This window comes from Ictidomys tridecemlineatus, chromosome 3 (assembly GCF_052094955.1).
Source record: "Ictidomys tridecemlineatus isolate mIctTri1 chromosome 3, mIctTri1.hap1, whole genome shotgun sequence".
Taxonomy (NCBI): Eukaryota; Metazoa; Chordata; class Mammalia; order Rodentia; family Sciuridae; genus Ictidomys; species Ictidomys tridecemlineatus.
This window is the reverse complement of record NC_135479.1, coordinates 79,770,161-79,790,028: the sequence shown is the minus strand read 5'-3', so window position 1 is coordinate 79,790,028 and position 19,868 is coordinate 79,770,161. Positions and strand designations below refer to the sequence as shown.

Genomic DNA, 19,868 nt, shown 5'->3' with positions numbered 1-19,868 from the left:
AACCTCTACGGAACAGGCTACAGGAAACAAAAGAACAGCTGTGTAGTGGATTGTAACAAACTGTTTGGGTCAGGTAAGGAAATAAGGTCATGAATGATCGGTCACCTTCCAGCAGGAGGAAAAGCTGCATTTTGTCTTGTGAGCACCTACTGCTACTTACTGGTTTCCAGGGGTGACTCAATCACCATCAGGAACTACCAAAGCTAACTATTAGTGCTTCTCTTTTAACAATCCAAACACATCTTAGACTTTTTAGATCCCAAATAATTGGCCAGCATACATTCTCAGATCTGGGTAATTAAAGTTGTCATATGGCGTCAATAGATTCTTAGCTGTGTATTGGGCGTTTCCCAGGGTTTCTCAACCTCAGTGCTGTTGATGTTTTAGGCTGGGTAATTCTCTGCTGTGGGGCTGTCTTGCATATTGTAGGAGGTTTAGCAGAATGTGACCTCTGTCCACCAGATAAAAGCAATGTTCCTCTACTGTGACAATCTGAAAACCGAGATCACCCCCAGCTGAGAGCCCGAGTCAGCTAAGGAGAAGTCAGATGAGACAGCTTGTACTGAAATGATTCAATGCAATTCAGTAACACAACAGCAGCTCCTCACCCTTTCACTTGCTTTGTCCCGGAAACATGCCAGGTGCTTCCCCTACATTTAAGCCTCCCATCAATTCTATGAAGCAGTTATTATTATTTTTATTATTTCCATTTCATATATGAGGAAGTTGGCTTTAAGTAAGGGAGCTGCCCAAGCTTGCTCAGCACGTAAGCGGTAGTGCTCATCAGACGCAGGCCGTGTGTCCTCCACACCACAAGCTTCCCCACTGCTGAGGGAGGATCACTGCTCCAGGTTCGCTCCTCAGACTTCCCACAGATAATCAGGATGATCTGGGACTTGGAGAATTTTTTATAGACTCTATTAAATGTACGTTTTTCCTCTAAGACTGGGATGTATACATGTGCATGAGTGTGTGTGTGTGTGTGTGTGTGTTGCGTCAGAAACAAAACAAATCCAAAAGAAACACTCCCAAAGGCACCATGAATTATGTGCATGACTTTAAGAATGAAACCGAGAGTTGGGCACAGTGGCATATGAGTGTCATCCCCACGGCTTGGGAGGCTGAGGCAGGAGGATCATAAATTCAAAGCCAGCCTCAGCAACTTAGCAAGGCGCTAAGCGACTTAGTGAGATTGTACCTTAAAATGAACTAAAAGGAATGGGGATGTGGCTCAGTGGTTAAGCACCCCTGGATTCAAATCCCAGTAATCAAACAAAAAAATTTTTTTTTCTTGGAAACTTAAAAAAGGGCTAGGGGTATATAGCTCAGTGGAAGAGTGCTTGCCTAGCCAGCACCACAATAAATATATAAATCCATCTGAGGTTATGCATCCAAATGGCAGAATGACCTGAGACAAAAAAAAAAAAAGTGTGGTTGTCAGAGCAGGGTGTGTGTTGAAGAGCAGAGCACTAGAACGTAATCACGAGACTTGAGCAAGCTTCCTCACTCTGAACTATGTTCAGAAACAAGGGCACTGCCCTCTGATTCAGTGAGATTTGAGAGTTACTGAGGTAGTGGCTCAAATGTGCTGTGAACTCTTTGCAGGGGAATTCCTATAGAAATGCCTACTAAACCAACCCCCTCCTCTGGGATGGGAATCAAAAAGCCTGTGTATGTGTGTGTGTGAGAGAGTGTGTGTGCCTGTGTAAAGGCTTCCACGTGTGCAGATGGTGTTCCTTGAGCTTCTGAAGTTCCACAAGCCAACTGGAGTCCTTGAACCCAGGGGCATTTAACCACTGAGCCTCATCCCAAGCTCTTTTTATTTATTTATTTTTTATTTTGAGACAGGGTCTTGCTAAGTTGGCTAGAGCCTCACTAAATTTCTGAGGCTGGCCTTGAACTTGTGATCCTCTTGCCTCAGCCTCCCAAGCCACTGGGATTACAAGTATGTGCCACCACACCTGGCCATCTAGGCCTTTTTTTTTTTTTTTTTTTTTTTGGTACCAGGGATTGAACTCAGGGGCACTTAAGCCCTGAGCCACATACCCAACCTTTTTTTTTTTTTTTTTGTATTTTATTTAGAGACAGGTTCTCACTGAGTTGCTTAGGGCCTCACTAAATTGCTGAGGCTGGCTTTGAACTCACAATCTCCTGCCTCAACCTCTGGAGCCACTGGGATTACAGGCATGAGCCACCATACCCAGCTATCTAGACATTCTTAAGGTTGTAGTAGGACAATGTTCTTTTTTTTTTTTTTCATTGGTTGTTCAAAACATTACAAAGCTATTGACATATCATGTTTCATACATTAGATTCAAGTTGGTTATGAACTCCCATTTTTACCCCAAATACAGATTGCAGAATCACATCTGTTACATATCCACATTTTTACATAATGCCCTATTAGTATCTGTTGTATTCTGCTCCCTTTCCTATCCTCTACTATCCCCCCTCCCCTCCCCTCCCATCTTGTCTCTCTACCCCGTCTACTGTATTTCACTTCTCTCCTTGTTTATTTACCCATTCCCCTCGCAACCTCTTATGAGTGCTTTAGTATAACAATGAGCGTCTCCCTCCATTACCATGCAATTTCTCTTTTTTCTCCCTTTCCCTCCCACCTATTGTAACTGTTTAATGTTGATCTTTCCTTCCTGTTCTTCCTCCCTGCTCTGATCCTGGTTATTCTCATTATATCAAAGAAGACATTTGGTATTTGTTTTTTAGGGATTGGCTAGCTTCACTAAGCATAATCTGCTCTAGTGCCATCCATTTCCCTGCAAAATCCATGATTTTGTCATTTTTTAGTGCTGCGTAATATTCCATGGTGTATAAATGCCACATTTTTTTTTATCCATTCATCTATTGAAGGGCATCTGGGTTGGTTCCACAGTCTAGCAATTGTGAATTGTGCCGCTATGAACATCAATGTGGCAGTATCCCTGTAATAAGCTCTTTTAAGGTCTTCAGGGAATAGTCCAAGAAGCGCAATAGCTGGGTCAAATGGTGGTTCCATTCCCAGCTTTCCCAGGAAGCTCCATACTGCTTTCCAAATTGGCTGCACTAGTTTGCAGTCCCACCAGCAATGTACAAGAGTACCCTTTTCCCCACATCCTCGCCAGCACTTGTTGTTGTTTGAGTTCATAATGGCTGCCAATCTTACTGGAGTGAGATGGTATCTTAGGGTGGTTTTGATTTGCATTTCTCTGATTGCTAGAGAAGGTGAGCATTTTTTCATATATTTGTTGATTGATTGTATGTCCTCCTCTGAGAAGTGTCTGTTTAGGTCTTTGGCCCATTTGTTGATTGGGTTATTTGTTTTCTTATTGTTTAATTTTTTGAGTTCTTTGTATACTCTGGTTATTAGGGCTCTATCTGAAGTGTGAGGAGTAAAAATTTGTTCCCATGATGTAGGCTCCCTATTGACCTCTCTTATTGTTTCTCTTGCTGAGAAAAAACTTTTCAGTTTAAGTAAGTCCCATTTATTGATTCTTGTTATTAACTCTTGTGCTATAGGTGTCCTGTTAAGGAATTTGGAACCCGACCCCACAATATGTAGATCGGAGCCAACTTTTTCCTCTATCAGGCGCAGAGTCTCTGTTTTGATATCTAGCTCCTTGATCCACTTTGAGTTAACTTTTGTGCATGGCGAGAGGAGGGGATTCAGATTCATTTTGTTGCAAATGGATTTCCAGTTTTCCCAGCACCATTTGTTGAAGATGCTATCCTTCCTCCATTGCATGCTTTTAGCTCCTTTATCAAATATAAGATAGTTGTAACTTTGTGGATTAGTCTCTGTGTCCTCTATTCTGTACCATTGGTCCACCCGTCTGTTTTGGTACCATTACCATGCTGTCTTTGTTACTATTGCTCTGTAATATAGTTTGAAATCTGGTATCGCTATACCGCCTGATTCACGCTTCCTGCTTAGAATTGCTTTTGCTATTCTGGGCCTTTTATTTTTCCATATGAATTTCATGGTTGCTTTATCTATTTCTACAAGAAATGCCGTTGGGATTTTGATTGGGATTGCATTAAACCTATAGAGAACTTTTGGTAATATCGCCATTTTGATGATGTTAGTTCTGCCTATCCATGAACAGGGTATATTTTTCCATCTTCTAAGATCTTCTTCTACTTCTCTCTTTAGGGTTTTGTAGTTTTCATTGTATAGATCTTTCACCTCTTTTGTTAGGTTGATTCCCAAGTATTTTATTTTCTTTGAGGATATTGTGAATGGAGTGTTTTTCCTCATTTCCATTTCAGAAGTTTTGTCGCTGATATACAGAAATGCCTTTGATTTATGCGTGTTAATTTTATATCCTGCTACTTTGCTGAATTCATTTATTAGTTCTAGTAGTTTTTTTGTGGACCCTTTTGGTTCTTCTAGGTATAGAATCATGTCGTCCGCAAAAAGTGATAATTTAAGTTCTTCTTTTCCTATTTTTATGCCTTTAATTTCTTTCGTCTGTCTAATTGCTCTGGCCAGTGTTTCGAGAACTATATTGAATAGAAGTGGTGATAGAGGGCATCCCTGTCTTGTTCCAGATTTTAGGGGGAATGCCTCTAATTTTTCTCCATTGAGAATGATGCTAGCCTGAGGCTTGGCATAAATAGCTTTTACAATGTCGAGGTAAGATCCTGTTATCCCTAGTTTTTCTAGTGTTTTGAACATAAAGGGATGCTGTACTTTGTCGAAAGCTTTTTCTGTGTCTATTGAGATGATCATATGGTTCTTATCTTTAAGTCGATTGATGTGGTGAATAACATTTATTGATTTCCGTATATTGAACCATCCTTGCATCCCAGGGATGAATCCTACTTGATCATGGTGTACAATTTTTTTGATGTGCCTTTGTATCCGATTCGCCAGAATTTTATTGAGGATTTTTGCATCTAGGTTCATCAGAGATATTGGTCTGTAGTTTTCTTTCTTTGAGGTGTCTTTGTCTGGTTTCGGAATCAGGGTGATGTTGGCCTCATAGAATGAATTTGGCAGAGCTCCCTCTTTTTCTATTTCCTGAAATAACTTGAAAAGTATTGGTATTAATTCTTCTTTAAAGGTTTTGTAAAACTCCGCTGTATACCCATCCGGTCCTGGGCTTTTCTTGGTTGGAAGTCTTTTGATTGCTTCTTCTATTTCATCTATTGATATTGGTCTGTTTAAGTTGTGGGTATCCTCCTGACTCAGTCTGGGCAAATCATATGACTTAAGGAATTTATCGATGTCTTCACTATCCTCTATTTTATTGGAATATAGGTTTTCAAAATAATTTCTAATTGTCTTCTGTATTTCTGTTGTGTCTGTTGTAATATTGCCTTTTTCATCCCGTATGTTAGTAATTTGAGTTCTCTCTCTTCTTCTCTTCGTTAGCATGGCTAGGGGTCTGTCAATCTTATTTATTTTTTCAAAGAACCAACTTTTAGTTTTGTTAATTTTTTCAATAGTTTCTTTTGTTTCAATTTCGTTGATTTCTGCTCTGATTTTAATTATTTCTTGCCTTCTGCTACATTTGCTGTTGTTTTGCTCTTCCTTTTCTAGGGCTTTGAGATGGAGTGTGAGCTCATTTATTTGTTGGTTTTTCCTTTTTTTGAGGTATGACCTCCAGGCGATGAATTTCCCTCTTAAAACTGCTTTCATTGTGTCCCATAGATTCCGATATGTTGTGTCTGTGTTTTCATTTATCTCTAAGAATTTTTTGATTTCCTTCTTTATGTCTTCTGTAACCCATTGATCATTCAGTAACATATTGTTCATTTTCCATGTGATGTAGGATTTTTCCTTCCTTCTTTTATCATTGATTTCCATTTTCATTGCATTATGATCAGATAAAATGCATGGTATTATCTCCACCCCTGTATATTTACTGAGGGATGCCCTATGACATAATATATGGTCTATTTTTGAGAAGGATCCATGTGCTGTTGAAAAAAAAGTATAGCCACTTGATGTTGGATGATATATTCTATATATGTCAGTTAAGTCTAGGTTGTTGATTGTGATATTGAGTTCTATAGTTTCTTTATTCAACTTTTGTTTGGAAGATCTGTCCAATGGTGAGAGAGGTGTGTTGAAGTCACCCATAATTATTGTATTGTGGTCTATTTGATTCTTGAACTTGATGAGAATTTCTTTCATGAACGTCACAGCCCCATTATTTGGTGCATAAATATTTATGATTGTTATGTCTTGTTGGTGAATGGTTCCTTTTAACAGTGTATAATGACCTTCCTTATCCCTTTTGATTAATTTAGTCTTGAAGTCGATTTTATTCGATATGAGGATGGCCACACCTGCCTGCTTGCGAGGTCCGTGTGCGTGGTATATTTTTTCCCAACCTTTCACCTTCAGCCTGTGTATGTCTTTTCCAATCAGATGCGTCTCCTGGAGGCAGCATATTGTTGGGTTTGTTTTTTTAATCCATGTTACCAGCCTATGTCGCTTTATTGGAGAGTTTAAGCCATTAACGTTTAGAGTTACTATTGATGTATGGTTTGTACTTCCAGCCATGTTTGATTATTTATCTTCTTTTAGTTTGTTTCTCCTAGCTTAGCTTTCCCCCCGCCCTCTGGCTTTATAGAGGCACTTCCCACTGATGGTTTTGGTTATTGTTTTTCATTTCTTCCTCATGTAGTGTTTTGCTCAAGACGCTTTGCAATGCTGGTTTTCTGGCTACGAATTCTTTTAGTTTTTGTTTATCCTGAAAAATTTTTATTTCGTTGTCGTACCTGAAGCTTAATTTTGCTGGATACAAAATTCTTGGTTGGCAACCATTGTCTTTCAGTGTTTGAAATATGTTGTTCCAGGATCTTCTCGCTTTTAGCGTCTGTGATGAAAAATCCGTTGTTAACCTTATTGGTTTACCCCTAAATGTAATCTGCCTCTTTTCTCTTGTAGCTTTTAATATTTTCTCTTTGTTCTGTATGTTGGATATCTTCATAACAATGTGTCTTGGCGTTGGTCTACTGTGATTTTGTGTGCTCGGTGTCCTGTATGCATCTACAATTTGTATATCTGTTTCCTTTTTTATTTCTGGAAAGTTTTCTGTAATTATTTCATTCAGCAGGTTACTCATTCCCTTGGTATTAATCTCTGTGCCTTCTTCTATCCCGATGACTCGTAAATTTGGTTTTTTTATATTATCCCAAATCTCTTGGATGTTTTTCTCGTGATTTTTTACCAGCCTATCTGAGTTGGCTAGACTCCTTTCAAGATGATATATTTTGTCTTCATTATCTGACGTTCTGGCTTCTACTTGTTCCACTCTGTTGGTGATACTCTCGATTGAGTTTTTAATTTGGTTTACCGTTTCCTTCATTTCCAGAATTATATTTTGATTTTTTTTTAATAATCTCTATTTCCTGATAAAGATGCTTAACTTCTTCTTTTATCTGTTTCTGTAATTCACTTTCAATGTGATCTTTAAGATTCTTTTCCATCTGTCTAAGGTGTTCCTTGAGTTCTTTATATGGCCATTTTTCTGATGACTCTAAGTCCTCCTGAATATTTAGGCTGTCCTTCATTGTTTGTACTCCTTTTCTTCCTTGCTTTTTAATGCTCATATTACTTCTTGTTCTGTTTGACTGCTGAGTTACTGTTTATTCTTATAAATTTATTGGATGCTTGGGAGGAGAGATAATAGAAGGGAAGGGAAGAAGTCACTAAAGAGAATGAGTGTAGGCAGGTAGAGTTCAGGAAAGGGGAAGTAAGAAAATTGAAAAGAAATGAAAAGACAGAAGAAAAAAAGTGAAAAGAAAGAAAGAAAAGAACAAAAAATTAAGACTTTAAAACAAAAAAAAATTATAGTGATAATAAAAAATGAAAATTAAAGTTTAAAAAATAATAGTAACCATAATAGAATAAAAAGAATTTAAAAAATTGAAACCATTAATAAGAAAGTTAAAGAACAACAACTAATCAACATCAAAAAGTAAAAAAAATAAAAATAAAAATAAAAAAATAAAAAGATAAAAAAATAGAAAAATTTAAAAAAGTACTAATAATAATCATTGAAAGATAATAATAATAGTAAATGCAGTCATAGAGCTCGGTTAACTTCTCTTCCAGTAGGTGGAGCTATGCCCACTGGGCCAGGCTTCTTTTCTTGATAGGTAGGAACCAATCACTGTGCCTCAGCTCTTCTTCCCAGACTGTGTGGGTCTCCAATCCTGAGTACTTAGAGCCTTCTCTTGTGGTTCCTCAATCCAGGCCCCGCTCACCTGTGACGCTTACCACACTACTGGCTACATGCTGGGTCTGCTGCTCCTGGGAGCTCTGTTTTCATGGATGCCTGGCCACACCCTTTCTGTTTGCCTCCCTCAGACCCCAAGTTTGTATGGCTTGGGGCTGAGGGCCCCAGCGAACTTGTTTGCCCTCAGGTAGTGACTCCCCTGGTAGCTGGTGCAAGGGACCTCTGTTGTCAGCACTGGTGGAATCAATAGCCGGGAGTTCTGCGCTGCAGGTCCCACGTCCCTCCTGATTCCCTGGGTCCGGCAATGGTGCTCAGTTGGTTTTTACCTCTGTGAGTTCAGGTGGGACTAGTTATTTCAGTGGGATCGTTAGTGCTGAGACACGAGAAGCAGGCGAACCAGAGCTTGCATGCCGCTAATTCGTGCTCAGTGTGTGTTTTCTGAGGGGCCCAGGCTGCACGCCTTAGCTCCACGTCAGCTCAGCTTTGCCTAGTGATCCTGAGCAAGCAGGCTGTGGGCCGCGCTCAGGCGCCGCGGTTGTCCGCGGCCTTAGCAGCGACGCTGGGACCTCCGACGCTCCTCGGCTAGGTGCCTGGGTCCAAGCGGCTGCCGCCGCAGCTCTCCGGCCCCTCCCTCCGGAGCGCGGGTCCCCTTGCAGGGGACTGCCAAGCAACTCCAGAACAGTTTTTGCCCAAAGGTGCAGCAGGGAACACGCAACCGCTGCGTTCGGAGTCATGGTCCCGCCTTCAGAGGATAGGACTCGGCACGCAGCCCAGTTCCCGTCTCTAGGTGCGGCAGCAGGACGATGTAGTCAGAGCCATTAAGACGGCATGCAGGAAGCAAATGGCGGCTCCCGCGGAGTGGATTTTTGGCCCCGAAACCACAGCCCAGCCAACAATCCCAATCCACTAACTCTCCTTGCATAGAAAATATTCAAAAAAAAAAAAAAAGGGTGTTGTACTGAGCTTTCTTTGTCAGGTACTTACAATCCGCTGATGATTACGTATTCAGCTTCTCTGCCAGTAGCGAAGTGAAAGAGGCAGCAGATGGGCGCAGAGCATCCGCGGCTCTGAGCAGAAAAGCGTCTCTCTTTCAATCTCTTTGTTTTTTCTGCTGCTTGGCAAGGTGGTCCACTACAGATTAATGGTGAAAGGAGCTCTAACACGCTGCTTAAAATCTCGATTAAAGCCGCTGCTCAGAGCCCCACGCTCAGCACTTCAGCAACCCCTGTATGCAGCGGCCATCTTCCAGGACAATGTTCTTAACTGCTTCTTTACCAGATTGATTATCTCTGTTTCAGTCTAACAATCCTACTCTGTGAAATCCTTTAGCAACTTAAAAATATATTATTAGGGGCTGGGGATATAGCTCAGCTGGTTGTGTGCTTGCCTTTCATGCACAAAACCCTGGGTTCAAGCCCCAGTACCACAAAAACAAAACAAAACAACAACAAAAAAACCCCCAACATTATTAGCAGTCAATTTTTGCAGTATTAGTAGTAATCCCAATCGGAAGTTGTCCAAGACAATAGCAACATCTTATGTTTGCACAAACCTTCATGCTTTGTAGAATCTTTCCCTTGCAATTTATTAATTCCTGAATAAGGGCAGGAATAAGGGCATTCAGCAAACCAGGAAATTGAGGCTCAAGGCAATTGAATGAGTTGTCCAGATCATGATTGCTTGGTCATAGTTTTCCCACTGCATTACATTCATTTTACCTTTGCAAAATTATAGGAAATCTTAAAAAAACCAAAAGTTCATCTCCCATGACTGGCCCTGCTGCATGGAATCTGCTAAACAGATTTGGTGTGTGGCTTAGGATGTGGGGACACTGGTAAGTATGGTCAAGACAAGTCCAGTTCTTCTGTCCACGAGCAGTCACGTGCTCCTTTACACAATGTCAATCAGAATGCCACTTGACTGATTAGGATGCCCTCACGTTCTCTCATTGTATTAAATGTTCTTTCATGGAGAACTTTAAAGATGTATATGAAAGTCGAGATTTTCATGATGAGCTCCTGTAAGCCCACCACTGACTCCAACAATTTTCAACTTGTGTGTCCTTAGGCTTGTTTCATTCAGATCCTCATCATCCTGAGACATCGTGTTCTACTTCTCTTTGCATAGGATTTAAAGTTCTTACAAGAATCCACAAGACCCTACCTATGTGGCCTCTTCTAACCTCATGTCCTCGCCTCACATTCTTGCTAAGTCTGCTTTGCCACAAGGGTCCTTCTGTCCTTCCAGTCCTAACGGCTTTGCCTTGGATGTTCTGTTGGCTTTGAATGTCCTACTTTTACTTCTGCTGGCACACACACTCACTAAATTCATGTCCTGGAAAACATGGTCGCTGGAGAGAGGCCTTCCTGGACTATCCATTATAAAGAAAGTCCTGCTCAATCTCAAGCTCATCTCATTGTTTTGTTTTCATCTCTGATATTTTCTTGTTTTTTTTTAAATTCTATTTATTCAAAATTGAAATCATGTATTTTAAAAAAAATCAATAAAACTAAAACTAAAACAAAACAAAACAAAAAACAATTGGCTCCCTTTCTTCCTATGAACTCCTTGAAAGCTGCCAGAAGCTCTCTATATCTCCAAATGGTGCCTGGAACATATTAATACACACACACACACACACACACAGACATGCACAGGCCTGTTTGGATCCTGGATTGGCTCTAGTTCCCCAGGTACCTGGAGGCTTTCTTTCAAGCCTTTCCATTTCATAAGGGTTTTTGATTTTCATCCTCACTCATCAGCCAAGTGTGCCATGCTATGTGTACTCCTCTCTTTCTTTTCCTTCCCTCATCTTTCCCTTCTTTCTTCTTAATTTGTATCTTTGATCCTCAAACAGCGAGTCTGCCCCTAGATTAGCCTGGAGTCTCATAAAACACCCTGCCATCGTGTCAGGCTGGGAACTCATGACACAATACAAACTGGGGGATGACTCTGGAAATCCTGAAAGGGACTTTGGCTCTTGATATCAAATTCTTCTCCCGATTTTTTTTTTAGGCACATTCTAAATCTTTTTTTTTTTAAAGAGATAGTGAGAGAGGAGAGAGAGAGAGAGAATTTTTTTAATATTTATTTTTTAGTTCTCGGCGAGACACAACATCTTTGTTGGTATGTGGTGCTGAGGATCGAACCCGGGCCGCACGCATGCCAGGCCAGCGTGCTACCGCTTGAGCCACATCCCCAGCCCCTCTAAATCTTAAAAATCTTTTGATGCACAAAGATTTCCATTCAAAAAAGTCCATTTTCTTTTCTTTTCTTTTTTTTCAGGAACCGAGAAATAAATCCATTGGTAAAGATTATTAGAAAAAATAAAATATTTCGGGCAAAAATGATGATTCATGTAAATGAATGCCACTCCAAAAGACAAGCTGACTGTCTAGGAAAAGAATCAGCATGAGAGACATCCTGCATTCCCCTTGAGACAGGACTACCAGGACTTTTATCCAGGACCCAGGAAGAACTAGAGACATGCAAGAAAGGGAAGCGGTGAAATCTGTGTATTACATTGTGCGCAAGCTTTGTAATAATACAGCAAAGAGTTCTGACTTTCCAGTCATTTAGGCCAGGTGTCAAACCCTTGCTGTTGTGTTTTGAATCTATAATTGTCACGTATTAGGCAACACAGCCATGTTCAGAGGTGAAAAGATTGGATCATGAGAGCTATAGCCTCATAATCTATTTGGTTAATAATTTGAATGGACTATTGTAGGCAGATGAAGCATGACTGCAGGAAACAGGTCATTAGGAACATACCCTGGGGTACTATATCTTCTTGTTCCTGACTGGTCATGTGCTCGTCCCCCCCGCACTCCAGCTGCTATGTGCAGAGTTTCTCCACAACATCTTTCCACCATGATGATGTTCTACTTCACTTCAAACAGAGCAAATGCAGTTGGCCACCCATGGTCTCAAACCTCTGAAATTGTGAACCCCAAATAAGCTTTTTCTCCTTCGAGCCATTTTTGACAGTTATTTTGGTCACAGGGACAAAAAACTGGCTAACATACTTGTCTTGTCAACTAGCTGAGAGACCCTGGGAAAATGATTTAACTTAACGTTCTGCATGCCTCAATTTCTTTTTCTGTATGACAAGAAAATCATTATCTAACAAGCAGGAACAGCATGAGAATTAAATGTGTATTATATGTGAAGTTATCTGCATAGTACTGAGCACACGGGAGGCATTCAATATATGGGATTTATTATTACATTTGTTGCTATTTTTTGTTATTATATTACATATTTAACCTAGTTATCCTATATATTCTCTTTCCTGCTGGCAATATTTTGTAGCATAGAGGACAAATGAGAAGTACCTGTTGAGCAAAGAGAAACAGTCCTCTCCTTTAGGAAATACTCCTATTGATTTCTGATCATCTCTCCTCTGCTTGTATTTACCTAAGAGCAGTAGTTAATTATTCCTTTGGATTTAGGACATTTTGAAATCTTAAAGTGCCCACAGTGGCACCCTGGTTGGCTGAAATGTCTTGGGCTACATACAATTTACCTGATGAATTCACTGTCCTGAAAATCTGCAAAACACTTGGGCCTAAAACTGGGGACAAATTCCTGTAAGCAAACTGAACTGACCTCTTCTCTGGCCCAGCCCCAACACTCAGAGCACAGTGGTGTCCTCAGCAATCGTCTCTGAAGAACCTGCAGGGTTCCAAAGACAATGTGCTGTTCCTTGGTTCCAAGGAAAAGACACTGTAGGGTTATTTGTGAGGCAAGATGAAAGTCCTGCTTTCTGTTTTCTGATAGAAAGTTTCATGTGATGACCTTCTTGCCAAGTCTGAAGGTTTAGAGAGGCCATCTGAAGTTACATCTCGAGTTCCCAGGATAGTTTAGATTATGAGATGTCCCCCAATAAGCTCCTGGGTCAGACAACACAGGAATATTTAGAGGTGGAATAATTAGGTTAGGAGAGCTGTAGCCTAATTAGTGTAACCTATTAATCCATCTGATGGATTAATAATTTGAATGGATTGCTGGGTACTAATTTTGGGCAGGTAGGTAGATAATATTATGTGCCTTATCAGTAATTGTAAGGCTTCAAAATACAAAATAAATAAATAAATAAAGTGCCTGGCATCTGGTGGAAGCTCACAATCTGTTAGCTATAATTGCAATTCTGCTTTAACAGAAGTGGAAAAAAAAAATGTGTGTGGGAAGGACTTACAGATCTTGCGAATTTCATGCCTGTAGCCCAAAGCACTGTTCAAACATGAGCAATGGAGATGAAGGGAAATAAAAACACGATAATAACTGGTCTGTTCTAGGTAAGTTATGAAAGAACTCAATGGGTGAGTCTATCGATGTGTAAAATCTGTTTAACTTTTGGAGCCACATTTTGAATGTATTTCTTCAGTTTTTTTAAAAAATATTTTTTTAGTTGTTAACAGGTCTTTATTTTATTTATTTACATGCAGTGCTGAGAATCAAACCCAGTGCCTCACACATGCTAGGCAAGCACTCTACCACTGAACCACAATCCCAGCCCTATTTCTCCAGTTTTTATCGGATCAGAGGCCCAATGTTGAGAAAAAAACTGATCAAATTTAAAAGATGTATAAATGCCTCATCCTTTTTAAAATAAAGAGAATAACTTCAGAAAACAATAATAACAACAACAACAAATCCCCTTGGCATTTAAGCTGGACCTGGAAATTCCCACTTGTAATCCCAGCAACTCAGGAGGCTGAGAAAAGGATCACAAGTTCAAAGCCAGCCTCAGCAACTTAGCAAGACCCTAAGCAACTTAGTGAGACCCTGTCTCAAAATAAAATACAAAAAACCCCACTGGGGATGTGACTCAGTGGTTGAGAGCCCTTGAGTTCAATCTCCAATACCAAATAAATAATTAAGTAACCCCTGTCATTTTAATTAACTGGTCACATGAATATCATAAGACACACAGGGAAATCATGTGGATATATGCATATTAATTTTAGTGATAATGTTTGGGGCATTTACTAGAGGGGCTGATATGTACATTTTGTACTTATCACAGCTCCACAACAACTCCTCCAGGTGCTTTTATCTCTATTCGATCGATGATGAAACTGAAGCACATATAGTTCAAGTTACTCATCTAAAATCACATAGCTTGTAAGGGGTTGTGCAGACATTGAGACCCAGGTAGTCTGATTCTTAGGCCTGCTGTATTGTGTTGTATAGTCAGGAGTACCATAAATTTCTTAGGTATTTATACCTCATATTTCTTAGGTTTTCCCGTTGTTTAGTATCTTTTATGCTTTCTATCTCCTGGGCATCACTATCTTTCCAGTAACCCGAGTTAGAAAACACAGAATCCTTTTGGTTTCTCCCTTTTCCTTACTACTCACATTCAACCCACAGGGATTCTGCTTTCACAATTCAAAACAATTATCCATTCTTTCCCAATTCTCCTTTTTCCTGATCTAACTTAGGTCTTCCCCAAGCTTTGTCTGAACTATGGACAGAGCCCCTCTCTGTTCATTGCTTCCTTTAAGTCACATGTGTTCTTATTCAAGTTGCAAGTTCTGTAATAATGAAAGATCATCTAAAACCTTAACACACTATGCTAAGTAAATAAGCAGGTCAAAAAAAAAAGACAACTACTGAGACTAACTCAACTCCCAGAGACAGAACATGGAATGGCATTTGCCAGGGGCTAGAAGGAGGAAGAAAGGGTATCTATTTTTCAATGGATATGGAGTTTCAGTTTTATAAGATGGAAGGAGTTCTGGAAATGCAGGTGATGGCAGTACAACTCACAAATGTACTTAATGCCATTGAACTGTTCACTTAAAAATGGTTACGATAGTAAATCTTATGTTTTCTAACACCATTTTAATAAAAAAAATAATTAAGGATCCAAAAGTTGGAAAGGTTCCATTTTGGACTGAGGACATCCAGTTAACCTTACATAGTCACATGTCTATCAGGTCACTTGATCCTCTTTCACATAGGAAGCATAGTGATGATTGTTATTTCTAACTTTAAGTTGGGGAAATTAAGTTTGGGAACATTGAAGCTCAGTTGCTTCATTCAGTGACCCGTCTGAGGTTCCAAATCTGATAAATGACGGTGGAACGTGAGTTAGTGGAAGTTGAATATTTTCATCAGTGTGGCTTTTAACTTCTGGCAAATAGCATCAGAAAACTAATAGCAGGATTGGGCTGCCCGCCTGGGGAGGAGGAGTGAGGAAGAACCTTGAAATGTGTAGTGTGTGGCATGGTTTGAATTTGTCCAACCATGACTTGGAAGTTACTCATCCTGGTAAAGGGACAACGTGCTTAGGATCTGAAGGCTGTTTCTTTCAAAGATGTCCTATGAAATCATATAACAATTCTGCATGAATGTCAACCATGGAGAATGAAAAGAGCTTATACCTTGTGACTCATCATCCCTTTCTTTGGAAAACCCCAGTGGAATGGGGATGATGGAATTTTTCTCTCTGTCTGAAATAACCAAACTTGTGGTTTTTCCTGTTTCAAGGAGAGATTACGCTTTTAAATGGCATTTTCCCATTTGTGGTGGAATGATATGACGTACAAGATTACTTTAAAAAAAGGCAACAGGTGTGTGTGGGAAATGAGTGGGCATATAGATGAAACAAGATTGGCCCTGGGTGATAATTATCGAAGCTGGTTAATGAGAACATAGGAACTCACAGTACTTACTATAAAGTTAAAAATAGCAATTCTGTAAGGATATTCTGGGGAAAAGAGAGGGGAGGTGGATGCCACGGTCACCTTAGGAAACAATTTTCTAGATCCTTTCCTTGAAAGCCACAGTGCATACTGAAGACTTTGAGAAGTACTGCATTAAAGAGACCTTTTCACACAGTGCAGCCTGCATTCTGACTTACTTTGGAATCCTGTCTTTTTCTCTCCTGCGATATCTGTTAATAAGTGGTCCAACTAGCCACTGATGGGATGCGCTTTGGTGAATCTGTTTTAAAAGATCACGTTGTGACTTTTCATGGGTGAGAACAAGAATCAAGGACAGTTTCCTGACTTTTCTGCTGAGAGCAGCTTTTCAGAGTAGAAGAACTTATTATTATTATTTTTTGGATTACAGAGGAAAAGCAAGGAAATCATCAACTTATTCTGAGTCAGGCAAATATAGTAAACCTAATGTGTATCTCATACCAGCTCCCTTGCTGGATGATATAGCCACAGCAGAGACAGACTACACCTCATGATTAGGGAGGGGCATGGCCTCTGGGGTCAGACAGCGTGGGTTCAAACCCTATCTTCACCACTCTGTCTGGGTGACCATGAACAAGGTATGTAGCCTCTTTGTGCTTCATTTCTTTTTTTGTGTGGGGGGGAAGGTATCAAGGATTGAACTTGACCACTGAGCCACATCCCCAGCCCTATTTTGTATTTTATTTAGAGACAGGATCTCACTGAATGCTTAGCGCCTTGCCATTGCTGAGGCTGGATTTGAACTCGCGATCCTCCTGTCTCAGCCTCCCAAGCGGCTGGAATTCCAGGTGTGTGCCACCGCACCCAGCTTAATTTCTTTATCTATAAAATAGGAATATGTTTTTTAAAAGAATCTTTTTTAGTTGTAGATGGACACAATATCTTTAATTTATTTATTCATTTTTTATGTGGTGCTGAGGATCGAACCCAGTGCCTCACATGTACAAGGCAAGCGCTCTACTACTGAGCCACAACCCCAGCCCAGGAATATGTTTTTAAAAACTCCTTATGGAATGGTTGCCCGATTTAATAAGTAGAAACACAAGATGCTCAAATATTAAATGGGGCATACTTATGTTAAAAAAAGAGTCTCAGTTTATCTGAAATTAAAATTTAACTGGTCTTCCTGTGTTCTAAGTAGCAATCCTACTTTGTAGAATTGTTGAAGGAATATTATGTGACATTACACACGTTGATGTCTCAGAATAGTACCTGGAATGCAGTTAAGTACTCAGTTAACTATTGTTTATTAACATAGCCACTTTAGTCATTGGCACTTTTCTTTTATTCTGCTTCTGTTAATATTTTTTTTTTCTTTTTTGGTATGGGGAATTGAAACCAGGGGTGCTTAACCACTGAGCCACATTCCCGGCTAAGTTGTTTAGAACCTTGCTAAGTTGCTGAGGCAGGTCTTGGATTCTCCTGCCTCAGCCTCCTGAGTTGCTGGGATTATAGGGATATAGATGTGTGTCACCATGCCTGACTTCTTAACAATTTTCTAAGGATTTTTTTTTTTATCAGTAAACGATTTAAACATTTATAGTCACAATTCTCTGTAGTCAATGAAAAGAAGAAATGACATCGTCTGGTTTAAACCATTAGAGAGCTGTTTTGTTAAGGGCCACGGAAGATGCATTAAACTGCAATTTATTTAACATTAATAGAAGGAAGCCATCGTAGGAAAAATAGTGAACATTAGCTTCATGGGAAATTTGGTGATTTTTTTTTAGTTCCAAGAGAGCTACCTCTTTATTTTTATTTTTTTTTCTTAGAAAAGAATTAACTTGTAGTTCCTGAATGCACTTTAACCAAGAGTGGAGGGGAAATGGAGAGAAGTTATCCTGAGCTGTTGGTAAAACCTGGAGGAGAGAATCTAACACGAAGGGTTCACTGTAATATCTCAACAAAGATCGCCGTTCAACCAGCTTGTCCCAGGTTGATAGAGCGGCAGAAATGACAGATTGTAGTACATTTTCCAGAGTCCCTATACTTTTCTAATGCACATGTTGGCAAGGAAACCCGGAATATAAATAAAAGTCTAGCTCGAAAGGGTTTCCTTACAGAAGGTGCCTGATGGGCTGGTTTTCAGCGCTGAAGTCTGACAGCTGGCCATTGTTTGTACACAAACCGGCAATTGGTCTCTCTGGTTTTTCTATCACTTTTATGTTGGTGATTCAGTAAAGATTTACTGGACTAAGAATCATGATTTACATAACCATGTGATATTCAGATTTTCTATAGAAAGCAAAGCAGAAAGTTCTGAATACACCATCCTGAGAGAATGGGAACTTCAAATTTAAGTTTTAAGTTTTGAAAGGTGGCTTTCTTCTAAATTGTTAAAAAAAATGATTTTGAAGCATTGTTACAAAAAAATGCTTATTCATCATCCCACACTCATTATATATTAAAAAAAAAAAAAGCAGGGGTGAGAAAGAGCAAGACAGGCCTAGAGACAGAGTAAAACCCCAAGTAGGGGAAAGAAACAGAAAATCCAAGACTTCTATATACCGAGGTGAATCCCCTTTCCTCTGCAAACCCTCTTTCCATACACTTTCTAAACAATGCCTGTAGTCTGCTCTCTTTTGCTGACACCTTGCTTCAGCCACCCACTCTCCCGCTTTGGCTAATACACACTGGCCACGGCTAGGGAAAAGCACCATTTAAAGGACCAACTCAATCTATGTATCAGGAAGTCATTCCAAACAAAGTCCATTTCTAAACGTGATAACATAAAGGGAAGGGGCTGCTAAGTTCAGATAATGACAGTTTTTTTTTCTTTCTGTTTGCCAACAAATAATCATCACATTGAACAAAGCTAGGTTAGCTGCTGTTATATAAACTGTGCCAACTGCCACTTCTGCTTCTCAGGGCTGTCAAAGGCAATCCGAAATCAGGGCAGTTCTAAAGTGAGTGAGTCAATAAATAACACCAATAAAGGCACACGGAAAGAAAAAAAAAAGTCAGCACACCTTTTTGTTGTTGTTAGGGCACGTCTTCTTCGTTATGTCTTCATTAAGAGGAACTTGCAAAACTCGATGATTTGCTTTCTGAGTTTAAACAGACCCTGGTCTCCCAGAGACAACAGAAAAGTGAAACTTGATCCTTGACTCCCCCCCCCCCCAGACCCTGCTGGTAACACGGGCTCAAAGAGAAAGCAATGACAAAAGCGTACTTACCAATGTCACAAACTTCAACTCCTTGGCTAGCACACCTCGGTCCAGCAGGAGAGAAAGCAGAAGCAGAGAGCCAAGGCTGAGGCTCGCCACCCTGGCCATGTGGACAGGGGCAACGCTCACGTCAGACAGAGTTTGCTTCTGGCAGGAGTCCGAAGGTGCTGCTCCCACTTCAAAACCCTTCAGGAGGGAAGCTATTTAATCAAAGGATTGAAAGGGGAGGAGGAGCCAAACTCATAAATAGTAAAATTTCCAGGAAGTTTTGGGCGGGGTTTGGCATGTAAATAATTGTCATATAATTTTTGAATTGGAGATCCAGGTCTCCTCTGTTTAAGTTAGGACCCCACGAGGTTCACTGGAGGAAAGGCTCTTGCTCAAAGTCACACAGTACTTATCAGTTCTTTCTTTTCTTGTTTGCAGTTTACCTTTATTTTTTTCTGTAGATGGTCTGAGGTCCCAGCTCTTGCTTTAAAAAGGGTCTGTTCTGACTTTGGAAGCCTGAGAACAGCAATGCTTAATTTTTTTGGGAATCCACAAGCAAAGGAAGAGAAATCTGGAGGGAACTGAAGCGTCTGGACATGTTTGGGGTCTGTTCCCATGCCAAACATGATGTCTGATTTTCTTAAACTCTCCTGTAGCCTAGAGGTGTTTTAAAATTGAAGAAAAGAAGTTTATGTAGGTAAATTTTAGTTCTACCTGAAGTCATCGGAGGATCACCTGTGGCATCTCAAAATTAGGATTGGATTCTGAATCTGACTCAGCTTTTAAAAAGAAACGCTGAAAACCAAACAAAC

The 19,868-nt window shown here is 40.1% G+C and overlaps 1 protein-coding gene across 3 annotated transcripts in view; it reads right to left on the bottom strand.

The window, feature by feature from the left end:
* Acp3 (acid phosphatase 3) overlaps positions 1 to 19,292 on the bottom strand; it is a 59,179-nt gene extending 39,887 nt beyond the window's left edge. The window contains exon 1 of one of the 3 annotated variants that reach the window (XM_005327010.5): positions 19,078 to 19,292. In XM_005327010.5, the coding sequence (XP_005327067.2) occupies positions 19,078 to 19,176 (99 nt within the window). In that variant the 5' untranslated portion in view covers positions 19,177 to 19,292. Of the gene's footprint in view, positions 1 to 9,173; positions 9,424 to 18,870; positions 18,975 to 19,077 lie in introns of those variants that run through there. The other 2 variants (XM_078043317.1, XM_078043318.1) reach the window with 2 other exon arrangements.
* Between the last annotated feature and the right edge of the window lie 576 nt (positions 19,293 to 19,868).